Below are 14,534 nucleotides of genomic sequence, written 5' to 3'. Positions count from 1 at the left end.
CATTGATTTCCCCCCACTGTATTCTCTTCAATATCCTGATATTCATTTTATAGTTTTTCATCTTGAAAAATTCTCCAATGTATGTCTGCCATCTTGTACTGATATGTAGGAAAAAATGCTATTTATGGAACTTAAAAATTAGTATACAAAATAGCAAAAGAGTATGAAATTTCTAATAATAGTAATTTTTGATATTTATAAAATTTTATTATTTAAATGAAATATCTTATGGGGGATACTATAGATTACCACCTATGAAATTTCGGGTCTTTAAGTATATATCTGAACTTAGGAGACCGAGACGAGTTCAACGATACCCTATTTTTGGACCGGAAACGAAAAATAAGAAAGTTATCATACTTTTTTCCAGTGATCGCGCGATGATAGGGAGTCGCGTCGCTCTCTCCACTGCCTTTAGTAGACGTTTCCCCCTTTTTTTTACTTTGTTCTAGAACTACCATGAATCAATAACTAGTGACGTTTAGCACATGGCGGCCTGCCGGCAGCTCCCCTCTGGGAGGTCAGTCGGGAGCACGAACAGTGGGAACGGCCGCCATGTTCGCTGCCATAAGTAACATTATCTGAAATGTCAATCGCGCGATGATCGGAAGTCGCGTCGCTCTCTCCACTCTCGTATCGTGTGTTAACCCTACTGGTGATGACCGTAGTCCGACGTCATGGTTTGCAGACTTTACCGCAAGATGGCAGTACTAGCAACTATGATGCCGGCTTCATGAGAGCATTAAAAAAGTATGATAACCTTTTTATTTTTCGTCTCCGGTCCAAAAATAGGGTACCGTTGAACTCGTCTCAGTCCCCTGAGTTCAGATATATAATCAAAGACCTAAAATTCTATAGGTGGTAATCTATAGTACACCCATCTTATGTAATATTGTGCAAAAATCATGAATGTATGATGGAAATTGTTGAGCATGCATGATGCATTATATATATATTTGAAGTGAACCTCAAGGAAGAAGCTGAACACTGCTAATCTACAACTGGAAAAGTATAGGAAAGACTAAAGTTTTCTTCATAGTAGTAAAGTTAAAACAGGAACTTGATTTTACAATATTGATGATATATTGTTAATTGTTTTTAATTAATAAATTTTATGGTTGTGTAACATTAAGAAATTTGAAGAAATATAAATTCTGAAGTTATATATTAAGTTAAAATTGTGGAATTTTTAATTGGAAACTTTAAATAAGCAGTATTTTAACATTCATAATATTTGCAATAATGCTGTTCTTATAGCTATGAAAATATATACCATGTATTGTTAATTCTTTTATTATTTATTAATAAAGGTATGTTGTTACTAGAAATATAAAATAATTTTACATTTCTAGTAGCAAAATATAATTATATTTCTGTAACAGGATTTACATTTAGAGATAAAAATTTTTCTCCCTAAATATTTTTAACCAAAACCAAATGATCGTATTATATTAGTTCATATAATTTTTATTATCTTGTTAATTAATGCTTTTTGTCATTTTCTGAACTGAAACTGTACAGTACATTCTCTTGACATACCCTATTAAAACACAATCAAAAACGCGTTTAAAATAGTATAATAAAAGCAGAGTTCTTCACAGTAAACCTTAATCCCGTCCCTCTCCCCGCTGGGGAATATCGAAAAATTCCTTTTTAGTGTATATTCTGTTGACGTACCCTATTAAAACGCAATTAAAAACCCAAAAAACCGCATCTAAAATAGTATAACAGAAGCCAAGTTCTTCACAGTAAGCCATAATCCTGTCCATCTCACCCCCCAGGGGGGAATTTCGACATGTATATTATATAAAAACACGTGTGTATTTGAATGCAACGTTGTGTCAAAATTTCAAAGGAATCGGTAGGAACAAACAAACGTTATATTTTATTTATATAGATAGATAGAAAATGATCTGCTTTAGTCCATTCTCACAGAGAAGCATAATGCCTCACAGAAAAGCAAACTTAGGTCGTCGGAAGTTAGCGCCATCTGTTGGACATAAAAGCCTTAATCCATATATAAATATATTTTTGAAAGGGGGGAAATGGTGGTCTTTACATGTGCCAGAAACCTTCGCGGGAGTGTATTAAACAACTTCCCGAAGTTTCGTGGCAATCGGATAAATGGTGTGGTAGTGCATGAAGGACAAACACACACACACACACACAGACATACATTCATTTTTATATATATAGATAAATGTGTAACACTTCTCCCGTGGGGGGAATTTCAAAAAATCCCTTTTTAGTGTATATTCTGTTGACGTCACCTATTAAAACGCAATTAAAAACGCAAAAAAACCGCATGTAAAACAGTATAAATAGAAGCCGAGTTCTTCACAGTAAGCCTTAATCCTGTCCCTTTCCTCGCTGGGGAATATCGAAAAATCCCTTTTTAGTGTATATTCTGTTGACGTCACCTATTAAAACGCAATTAAAAACGCAAAAAACCGCATGTAAAATAGTATAAATAGAAGCCGAGTTCTTCACGGTAAGCCTTAATCCCTTCCATCTCCCCCCCGTAGGGAGAATTTCGACATGTATATTATATAAAAACACGTGCATATTCGAATGCAACGTTGTGTCAAAATTTCAAAGGAATCGGTAGGAACAAACAAACGTTGTATTTTATTTATATAGATAGGTAGAAAATGATCTGCTTAGGTCCATTCTCACAGAAAAGCATAATGCCTCACAAAAAAGCAAACTTAGGTCGTCTGAAGTTAGCGCCATCTGTTGGACATAAAAGCCTTAATCCATATATAAATATATTTTTGAAAGGGGGAAATGGTGATCTTCACATATGCCACAAACCTTCGCGGGAATGTATTAAACAACTTCCCAAAGTTTCATGGCAATCGGATAAATGGTGTGGTAATGCATAAATTGCAATAATGCTGTTCTTATAGCTATGAAAATATATACCATGTATTGTTAATTCTTTTATTATTTATTAATAAAGGTATGTTGTTACTAGAAATATAAAATAATTTTACATTTCTAGTAGCAAAATATAATTATATTTCTGTAACAGGATTTACATTTAGAGATAAAAATTTTTCTCCCTAAATATTTTTAACCAAAACCAAATGATCGTATTATATTAGTTCATATAATTTTTATTATCTTGTTAATTAATGCTTTTTGTCATTTTCTGATGATTATTACTTTATTATGATTATAATCTTTTAATAGAATTTATTGCACTGATGTAACCTCTGGTTGCAAAAATGAGAGATTTTGTTAGTCTATAGGTTTAAAGAAAACTTTATTTATTTTAACCTGCATTTAATACTTTCTTGTATTTTGGATCTTTTTGTCTCTTGTCAGCAGGTATTTTATACATTGTAATTCTAAAATACATACAAACAAAATTTAATTTAATCATCGTTATCACTATCATGAGACTAATACCCATTGGAATTCTGATGCCATTTTCATTATCCTTTTCCCTTTCTGTCAAGGGCACAATGAACCAGCTTTTAAATACTACTGTTGCACCATTCCTTCACATCAAGGGCGTCGCCAGAGGGGGGCAGAGGGGCAGTTGCCCCTCCCTAGACATGCGAAAAAAATTATTTAAATGCTAAGTCATTTATTGCCCGATTTATAATTCCCGCACGAAAAACTCAAAAAGATTATGTTTTAATTAAAATAATCTTCTTAAGCTTCTTAAAATTTATGAATCATTTTTATTTTACCTACATACAATTCATATCCTCTATCAATTTATATCATCTTGCCCCCCCTGGCCCATTGGCTGGCGACCTCCTTGCTTCACATCACTCATCCATTTCCTTTGTCACCTGCCTTTTTTATTTGTCTCCTCCATGATTTCAAGAATTACGGTTTTAGTTGCTTTCTTGCCTCATTCTACAGATATGACCAAAGAGACTGAATTTCCTCTGAATGACCCTTTGAAATAGTATTTTTATCTGGTTGGACTCATAGACTGTCCTTAGCAACCATATTATTCCAATCTAATCTGAGTAGCTTCTTATAGAATTTTCATTCTAAGACTTCTAGTTTTCTTCTGGCTTCTTTGTGAAAAACCCATGCCTCACAGCCATAGAATATGCCACTAAGAATGCCTGTATCGAGAATTTTTAACTTTGTTTTTATTGTTATGTTTTGACTTTTCCAAATTTTGTCCAAAGTTTTGAGATTAGCAGACTCTTTGGCTGCTCTTGTTCTTATCACTTTAATGTTGTCTATTTTCAGTTAGCCTTCTCCCTAAGTAAATGTAATAGATTAAATTTTATTTTTGTTTATTTCAATTTTTTATTTTATTATTTATTGACTTATGCCTATATACACTTAGAAATCCAGCACTCTCCTGCAAGGAATGGTCATATTAGCAAGCATCTACTATATTGTGATTTTTCTAAAGAATAAAACATGCTTTATTTTTATTGTATAGTCAGTGTGGGGAGATGACAGGAACTGACTGTGCCTAGAATTACTAAAATCTGAATTTGCTATTCAAGTTAACTTTAATATGTCTTCTATAGCTTCTTATACTTGCAACAAGATGAACAAATGTTTCTAATAAAGAAACCTTGTACATAGGAAAAAAAATCATTTTTATTGTTTTTTTAAATTTTACTTTTTTTACAATTATAAACATCTGTAAGCACAATAGTTATATGTTAAAGCCAGATTAGATTGGGCTTTATTACTGTTACTATTAACAATTATAGGCCATGGACTATAGTCACTGTTGAATTGTTCCTAATTGAAGCTGTGAGTAATTAGTATGGTTATATCTAAATTAATAGCTCTGGAAGCAAAGATTGGATGGTTTGTGTAGTGTAACTGATAACACATATTCATAGTAAATGGCATTTGTGGGTTTGAGTCCCACATTAGGCCAATTCTTTTCTTCCAGAACCTTCTAAATTAATTAATAAATAAATATTAATTTAATTATAATTATTATATTTAATAAGAGATAATGCCTAATGCCTACCTCTAGACCAAATTATTTATCATTTAATTATTAATAGTAGCAGTAATGTAGCCTGATCTAATCTGGCAATCATTTTGAGTTTTTTTCTTTTTACATGGCTGGGATTAGGAGTTGGCTACTGTAGTTGCACACGATATTTACATCACCTGTATTTAATAGTAAATTAGTAAAACAATTTAATTATTTACAAAATGGAAGTAACTGAATGTGAAGTTAAAGATGTTTTATTGTTTTTGGTGATAGATTGGTCTGTAGGCCAATCTATCACCAAACATCAAACATCACAGATTTGTTTGCTAAAATGAACTTATGGCTATTTGAAAGAAATATTTGGGCTTTCTTAAACTTTTCTATAAAATACAATAGAATGTCTTTATAGGAAAGTATATAAATAAATAAAAAAAGATGAGTTTTCTGAAAAAGTCTAGAGAAAAGAAGACAAAATTTGACAACATTGTAAATCAAGCCTCACACAGATAGCCACAAATGAATGTACTCATGCAAACTTACAAACCTAGAAACAAAATTTCTTATTCATTTATAAGATTGTTATATATTAAATTTAATTATTATTCAAAAATAAATTTAAACTTGTAGTAATAAAGAAAAGAGATTATCACTATAAACTTGCTTTATTTTCTATGTTATTTGGCTGCTTAAAATTGCTACATGTTCTATCTTAACTTGAAATTAAGATAGAACATGCTATTTTTATAATAAAATTCTCAGTGTACAATTTAAAACTTGTTTAAATATTTAAAATAAACTAACTTAAAATTTTAAATACTTTTATTAATAGTAATATAAGTACCACTATTATTATTTTTGTTTTCAGAAAAAAATTTATGACAAGTTTCAATGGATGATGAAAAAGAACAAATGTACATTGAGTTAAAAGAAAATATTTTAAAAAACATTGGAAATATTAGTGCTGTTAAATTCAAAAACAAATTTGAATTACAAGTGGAATCAAAGAGGACATTAGACAATATAAAAAGTGTGAAAGATTTGTATAATATTTTAGAAGAAAGAGATTTAATCAATGAGGATAATTTGACTGTTTTACAAAAAATACTGAAATATCTTTTGCATTATAAAGAAGTAAATAGTATCAGTGACGAGGAAAATCATATTTCATTTTATAAAAAACAGTATCCTACCACTGAAAAATGCAAAAAGTGTAGAAAAGATAATATGGAAGAAACAAATGAAGAAAATCTTGAATTTGTTCCTCACACACCAACTGCACCTTCATTAAACAATATTTTCAATTCAGCTGGTAAGTTTTATTAGTATGAATACTTTAATGTCAAAAATATTTTACAAAATTATTTAAACTTAAACATATAGTACATGTGATAGCAAATAAAGCATGCAATGTTTATTTCAGGTGGCCCTGAGGAAGTAAAAGGATATGAGCAGACTACATCTAGTAAGTAGATCACAATGTAATTTATATGCTATAATTTACATGTAAAACCAAACCTGAAATATATTAATAATCAAATAATAACAGTAGATTCTTATTGGACTACAGTATGACTAATTATTAAGATATGCATCTGTATGGTAAGCAGGAGTTGTGGGTTTGAGTCATGCTCAAATTCATCTTTTCTCACAGACTATTCCGAATTAATTTATGTATTTCTAATTTAACATGACATGACAACTGCCTACCTTTCCAAATTACATAATATCTTAATTAATTATCCTTGAGATTATTTAATGCTCTTTCTATGGGAAAATCTTCCATAGAAACAACATTATTTAATCTCATATTATTACCTTTTATTCTAGTATTGACTTTATAATACAAATAAAAGCTTTTATTTAATTACATATTTATCTTTAGCTTTCCCAACTAGAAATTTTAAACAATCAAATAGTATAACATTAATTAATTAAAGAAATAAATAAGAAAGTATTAAATAAGTTTTATTCATAAAATAAAAATAGAAAAAATAATGAGAAATTTTAGTAATGCAAAAAGTATACATATAGAATGAGACATTTTAAATGTGTATTTACTGGGCTCATTTTCTTTGCAAACAGCTAAGTAAGCAAGCCAATGACATAATTCATTTTATGTGAAACAAACTTTGTCATTAAGAAACAAGTATTATTATATGTATTAAATTATATGTAAAATTGCTTTTGAATTTTATGCTTATTATGTCTATAAAGAAAGATTATAACATGTAGAAATTTGTCATATATATATAGTATATATATATAAAGACCATTTCAATTGCCAAAATGGCTTTAAAAAAAATATTAGAAACCTCTTATAAATTTCCCATTAAATAATGTCTTCTTATTCTATATAATTTTTTGTATACATATATTGGATAAAAATTTTAATATATGTACTACTGGGATTTGTTTCTAATTTTATGACTTTGTTCAATTTTATTTAATATTTGCTGTCTCTTTTCTATGCCAAATTTATTTAATTTTTTATTGTTTGATTATTTAAACTTTCTACATCAAACTTGGAAAATGCTATATAATTAGTCAAAAACATAGGTTTTTATTCAAAAGTTATTAATCTGTACCAGTTATATCTTAGCATATTTTTTAGATTAATTTTATCATAAATACCGGAAGGTAGCATTTAATTTTATATTAGCATTTAAACATAGCATTTAATATAAAATTAAATGCTACGTTTGGATATTGGTAGATATCGGTCATATGACATCTTATCATTGGTGTTATTATCAAAGATGATAATTGGCAGACTTGTATCATCAATAATAGTGCAATATAATCAGATTATTAATATTGTTGATATCAAATCATTAATTCATTTTCCTTTAAAAAGAATCCAGCAACAAATTGAATAGTTTTCTTGGTAAAAAAATGTTTATAAAACACATTAGCAAAGTTTAAAATTGTATGTTGTAACATTTGTTATGAGATTTTATTTTAAAAATAGCTTTTGTATCAATTATAATAATAAACAAAATGCTTAATTTTGAGAGTAGAGATGAGTTTTTAAAAATATTGTAAATGCCAATAATGATTTAAATTTTCATTAAGTCTGATCCCATTTGAAATATGACACATGATCCATCTCTATCTCCCCATTTCCTCAAACTTTAACCAGCTAAATTTAATAGCACCAATGCTCTTTATATACAAGTTATTATGCCAAAAAATATTTCTTAATCTTTACCCCATCTTGAAATATTAAACATAAAAACACACACACACACACAGAAGTTTTTACTTTTTTAGATTTAGAGGGTTTCAAAATGTCAATTTGCTAAAAACCTAGAGGGTCAAATTCGACACAACTCAATACTTTCCAGTGTTATATACATGACAGCTGGGAAAGTAAAATGAAACAATAGGTAAAGCATGAAATTTTTTGCAGTTTATCTCTGAACAGGCAATAACTTCAATTTTTATATTTATCTTTGAAAGACTACACTTTTTTTTATTAGAATTTATGATATAGTTTGAACAATTTGGTCAAGAGGTGTGTGTGTGTGTGTATACATACACACACACGCAGAGATGTACTGTACCATGTAAAGTGTTCAGAGCTGAAAACTTGAAAATTACTTAACTGCAGGAGATGTACTGTACCATGTAAAGTGTTCAGAGCTGAAAACTTGAAAATTACTTAACTGATGTAAAATGTCTTCTTTTGTTTATTATTATGTAGGAGTTTTGTAACAATGATAAAATTATATTGCTACTTGTCTCCTTTCATGGTGATATGGAACAACTGTGAAATTTCAAATTAAATCCTTCAAAAAAGTATTTTTGAATTCTAAAGAAAAAGAAAAACTTCCATCTAAGGCATTTTTTTATAATGTGTATATTAAAAGTCATGAACAGGTAGAGCTTTGAATTGTTTCGAATCAAAATCCCACCCATAATTATATAATTAACTATGAAAAGCATTTGATGTCCCCATCATTGTCCTAATACCTATGATAGAAGATATGAAATAGAGAATATGTGAAACCTAGTGCCACTAGAATGTTGTACAGAGTTAGACAGTTTGTAAAAAATAAACAAATGTTTACAAATGAATAGTTAACAATTTGAACAATTAATAAAATTAACAAAATAGTGTAATTATTACATTGCCATTAGTTACATTTGGACAACAATTTGAATCAACTGAAAGCTTGAATTGTCTATAACTTTCAATGGATACATTTTATTAAAAAATGGTTTAGATGAAAGTTTTTGTCTCTCTTGATAGAATCCAAAACTATACACTTTTCTTTAGGAATAAAAACATCCATAAATATCTGATTAAAGTTAAACAATTGCCAGATTGTATTGGGATATATTAAAGTTACTGTTAATAATTAAATGCTAAGTAATTTGACACTACAGGCAGGTGTTAGGCACTATCTTTTGCTAAATTTAATAATTGTAATTAAACTAATATTTTAATAATTAATTTAGAAGGATCTGGAAGAAAAGAATAGACTCACAATGGGACTTGAACCCACAACTCCTGCTTACTGTGTGGTTGCATTGCCAGTTATGCTATCTGGACCTTTATTTGATTTGTTCTTCCAGAACCTATTAATTTAAATATAGCCATACTTGGTCACTTATGTAGATATTACATACTCAGTTACTATAATTACTATAACTCTGTAACTTTTAGACAGCTGGATGGCTAAGTGGTCAAGTTGATAGCCTACCTCTCTGGAGGACCTAGGATTGAATTCGGACTGGTTGAAAACTCCCAGGAATTTTTTGAGGAGTGGTCCAACTGGATGTGTTGGCCCTGTCCCTCACCACTTGGCCACCCCATTATGTGCCTGGCTGAACCCATAATGGGCTTGCTATAAGAGGCCCTCTTAGTGCCCATAGGGTGGAAAGAGTTAAAAAAAATAAATAAATAAAACTTGGTAACTTAGCATTTAATTAATAATAGTGATATAGCTCAAAATAATTCAGCAATCATTTGACTTTAATTTTGACATTATTATAAAGTTCTTTTAAATATTATTTAATCTTACATGAACCATATTTAATGAAACACTTGACTTTTAAGAAAACATTTCTTTGCATTATACAGTATATAAATTTTTGTCATCATTATTAGTAAAAGTATACTTATTAACTGTCCAATTATTAATTTAAAATCTTAGATATTTATATTAGAAATTCAGTAATGATGGGATGATTATCAAGCTAGATAATTAATTGGCATATAATTATCTAATTATACAATTAATCATTAACTAATTGTAGTCAGTATTTTTAAAATATCTTAAAAAATTTAATTTCTAAAAAATTTTTTTTAGTAGTTTAACATCTGTTTTAATATGGATTATATACTTTCTTGGTAGTTTTATAGTGATGATATCATGATGAATGTCATCATTCTGAGCAATTAGATGCAATGACTATTATTTCTTGTGGTTACCTTTTTTCATTAATTATTAATAAATTAATTGACTTATGTCTCAATTACTTCTAACATCAGACATTCTTTCAAGTGCAATATAGTTAAGAACTATTAATTAGCAATGCAATTATAATCTACTTGTTTAAAAACACAAAATTTCTTTCAAATGTAGACAGATGGTGCTAAAAATTAATTGGTCAGATATGATAATTGGCTGTAACTAAGATTGAAACTCATTCATTGAACATATTTCTGAAAATTTATTAGTAACAAACTAGAACATTTTCAGTTTGAAAATAGATACAAAAGGCTAGAAGTTGCTAACATATCTGGATATGTCACCAAGATTATTCTGAATTATCCTTATTAATAAAGTTATTGTTTCTTTAAACATTATTATTTTTTAATGTTAATTTAAAAGTGCAGGTATACCTCAAGTTACGTTGCTCTCGAGTTACGTTGTTCCCGATTATACGTAGTTTGTCAAAAAAGTATATGGAAAAATAAAAATCAAGTTTAAGTCAGTTTATTCGACTTTAGATCCATCTGCCACAAACATTGAAGTTGTAATATCACTAGAAAAGCATTGAAAGCACATAAAATCATATTAAAATATGTACATTTACAGTAAATGTTAATATAATCATCATAAATCCTAGAGAACAAAACATGAAAACATCTGTGTTTCTGTGTTGTCATCTTATTTAGCGGTCTTTAAGTGCTCATTATTGGCGTTTCCTCCATTATTGGCATTTAGTTGCGACATAAGTCAAAACTACGACTTACGTCGTAACTACACAAGTAAATTTGACTTACATCGCCTCTCCTGGAACTAATTACTGACATAAGATGAGGTATACCTGTAATAGTGTTTTTCCAATGGACTGATTATTTACTGATTACTTTGATTATTGGGCTGCAATTTGAAAAAATTGTAGACCTATAAATTCCCACTGTCATTTGTCCACTGTCTGTCTTTCCTTAATCTCGAGAACAAAGTTAGATAGATGAAAGAAAGACCAGATATGGAAACCTTGGGCAGGAAGACCCAATATGTGAACTTCCAATGCAAACCAAAAGTCATGTTATTTCAGTTCAAAAATTTTCGTCTGACAGGTATTAGATAGATTACTGGCATGACTCTATTGTTTAAGGAAAAGCATAATGTACAGGGGCAAGCCACTACTAATTTGAGGTGGAGAGCATATATAAGTTAAATTAAAAGTATGATTAAAAATTGCAACCCGGCATTGTGACAATGTCACAATAAGTAATTGCTTGTTAGAGAATTAATTATCACTTGATGGTTAATCAGTGGAGGAACTGATTAGTATAATTAACAATTAGCAAATGATTAATTGGTACATTTATAAAATTTAGTAAACATTTATCTATTCCATTAAGTAAAGGAGCATATTAGGTTCTAAGATTGTAAGATCTAAAAATAATCAGAACAGTAAGATATTAACCTTTGATCTAAAGACATCTTATGTCATCGTCATTTTATAAATTAACTTTTTCTCAATTCTGATTTTTTATTTTAACATTATCCACAGACATATGATAATCTAAAGCTGTGTTTAACATTAAAAAAAAAAAAAAAAAATTCAAATAAGTATTAGGTTAAGTATATAAGTTAAATAGTAAGAGATCAATTTTGTAGAACTGAATAATCCCAGATTATCCATTTTTTAATAAATACTCTCACTATTAATGATGTCTTTCTCACAAATTAATCATATATTTTCATATTGGCTATTTTCTTGATTGTCATATTAAATATATAAATCTGTTCATTCAAAAATTGAGAAAAAATTAAGATACTGAAGGAACATAAGGTCTATCCAATGCAGAAACTAGTTTATTGTAAAATAAATTAATGGGCTAAGCACATAAGGAAACCAGTATTAATTACCAGGGCCCAAACCAGCTTCTGTTTTAAAATTTCAAGTAATTTCAAAAAATTATATTTTAATGAAATTATTTAAATTGTAAAGTAGCTTTTGGAAACCAAGTTATTGTATGGTAACCGGAGCAAATATGGCGTTCAAGATTTTGTTCATAACCTGAGGTTTGACTGTATATCTATCCTATGATGATAACAGCACATGCTTAATAGCTGAGTGGATAAAACACTGGTAGATGGTTGTAGGTTTGCATCTCACCAATGGGCTAGCCACATGGAGTTTTCTGGGTTTCTTCACTTATCTAACATCTAAATAAGGTCAGTTTCCTATAAAAAGTCCTTGTTGGGGGCATCCCACCTTGGCAGATAGTCCATTGCACTGCCTTTTCTCATCTATCTATTTTGAGATATTTAACTGCTTTTTTTGTCTGATATCATTGAAAGCATCATCTAAAAACACTGAAAATTTTTGTACAGTATTTAGTACTGAACAGTAGAAGTTTTCATGTATAGGTTTTTGAGATAATTTATCTCAAACATGGATATGATCAAGTTTATCTCATAACTTATCAGATTTAACAGAACTTAACAATATGTGGGTGATAGATCCCTGTGAATCTGAAAATGCATTGATTGGATTCTTGAGTTCATGAAAGAAAAAAGAAGCATAGTATATTGTTCAAATTTAAAAAAAATGTTTCTCATAATATTTACTTTTATTAAAACACACATTAAATTTTAAATTAAAAACATATAAAATTATTTAAATTAAATAAAAATGTTTAAAACAAGACATTATTTTAAGAAACACTTATTAATATTTTATATGTTTTTTAATTATATTCTACTCTAGGGGTTTGCCAAAAATTTTTTTATTATTATAGGGGTCTACAAAAAGGTGAAGTTTGAGAAACACTTGGTTAATGTATGCTTTTGGGGTATTTTAGACTTAAAGGCATGTTTTTCCCAATTTTTAAAAAATTGTATTAAGTTTTTCTCTCACAATTTAAATAAAGATACACTGCTGATAATAAGAATATTAAAACTATTACAGTGAAATGTTGACTTATGTATGTGGTATGTATAATAGAAATGTAAAGAATACACAGGTGCTATTCATCAAATTTTTGTTACTGACCTAAAGACCAAGTTCTTAAGCAGTTCTTTAAATTTTGCAAAGCCATATTAAATGAGCTAATATTAATTTTTACATCTTTTACAATTTTAGATTTAATAAGTAAGTCTTATTACACATAGGACTTATTTATGCTATTGCATTGTAAGATTGTTAACTACTTAGCACTTTTTGTCATATTTAAATCTAAATTTTGGATTATTATTGTATTTGTTGGCTAGATGGCAACATTATATTAGCAAATGTATTGGCTCTCAAGCTCTATTGCTTAGAACATATGTGCACAAGCATTCATTATAACAGTTTTCTTTTTCATCAGTTGAAGCCATTGGTCACATGTAATTCTGAAAAAGAAGTATTTTTAAAGTTTTGAAAACTTGTTAAATTATTGTGTTGAAGAGTTACTAAATAAATTTTACTTAAAACTAGGCATAAGCTTTCTAATACTTTTTACAGATTTTTTTTCTATCATAAATACTAATAAAGTTATAAATTTTTAAAATTACACATGGACTTTATGGACGTAGCAGAAGTTTTAATTTACGTGGCTTTACTAACTGTCTTTACTTAACATAGATACTGTATTCGCTGTCTGAGTACTTTTAATCCTAATCTATCTGTATTTCATCAGCTATTACCAGTATGTTTTGACTTGTGGATAAAATAAATTTTGTAAAATTAAAAAGAAATATATATAAACAAAAACTAGCAAATATGAAAAAAAGTAAAATGATTGATTATTGTTTTGAAATAATGTATGTTCATATCTTTAATAATTTTTTTTTTCTTTCTTTCTTGTTTACAGAACTAGACAGAGCAATTTCTGAAGTAAGCAGAGAAGTTGGAATGAATTGGAGACATTTAGCCGTTTGTCTCAAGATAAAAGAGAGCGAAATTTCAAATATTAAGAGGAAATTTCAAAATGAAGACGAGAAAGCTGCAATGGAAATACTCCAGATATGGAAATCGAAAAACAGAAAGAAAAAATCGGATGATCTTATTGAAATTTTGATAGAAAATCTTCGAAATAAAATAATTTATCAAGATGATTTAGCTGATAAAATTCAAGAAGAATATTTATCATGAAATTCTCGTCGTGTATATATTTATTAAAAATGAATCTGCATAATTTTTG

At 28.7% G+C, this 14,534-nt stretch overlaps 1 protein-coding gene across 3 annotated transcripts in view; it reads left to right on the top strand.

Annotated features, from left to right (window-relative positions):
• Positions 1-14,534, top strand: part of LOC136986356 (fas-associated death domain protein-like) — a 23,567-nt gene extending 9,033 nt beyond the window's left edge. For all 3 annotated transcript variants that reach the window (XM_067283875.1, XM_067283874.1, XM_067283873.1), the window contains 3 exons: positions 5,805-6,248; positions 6,360-6,401; positions 14,205-14,534. In XM_067283875.1, coding sequence (XP_067139976.1) covers positions 5,828-6,248; positions 6,360-6,401; positions 14,205-14,485 — 744 coding nt within the window. In that variant the 5' untranslated portion in view covers positions 5,805-5,827 and the 3' untranslated portion in view covers positions 14,486-14,534. The remainder of the gene's footprint in view (positions 1-5,804; positions 6,249-6,359; positions 6,402-14,204) is intronic.

This window comes from Centruroides vittatus, unplaced genomic scaffold (genome assembly GCF_030686945.1).
Source record: "Centruroides vittatus isolate TY-2023 unplaced genomic scaffold, ASM3068694v2 scaffold_1015, whole genome shotgun sequence".
In the NCBI taxonomy this organism is placed as follows: domain Eukaryota; kingdom Metazoa; phylum Arthropoda; class Arachnida; order Scorpiones; family Buthidae; genus Centruroides; species Centruroides vittatus.
The sequence above is the reverse complement of the archived record's forward strand: the minus strand, read 5'-3'. Positions and strand labels throughout refer to the sequence as shown.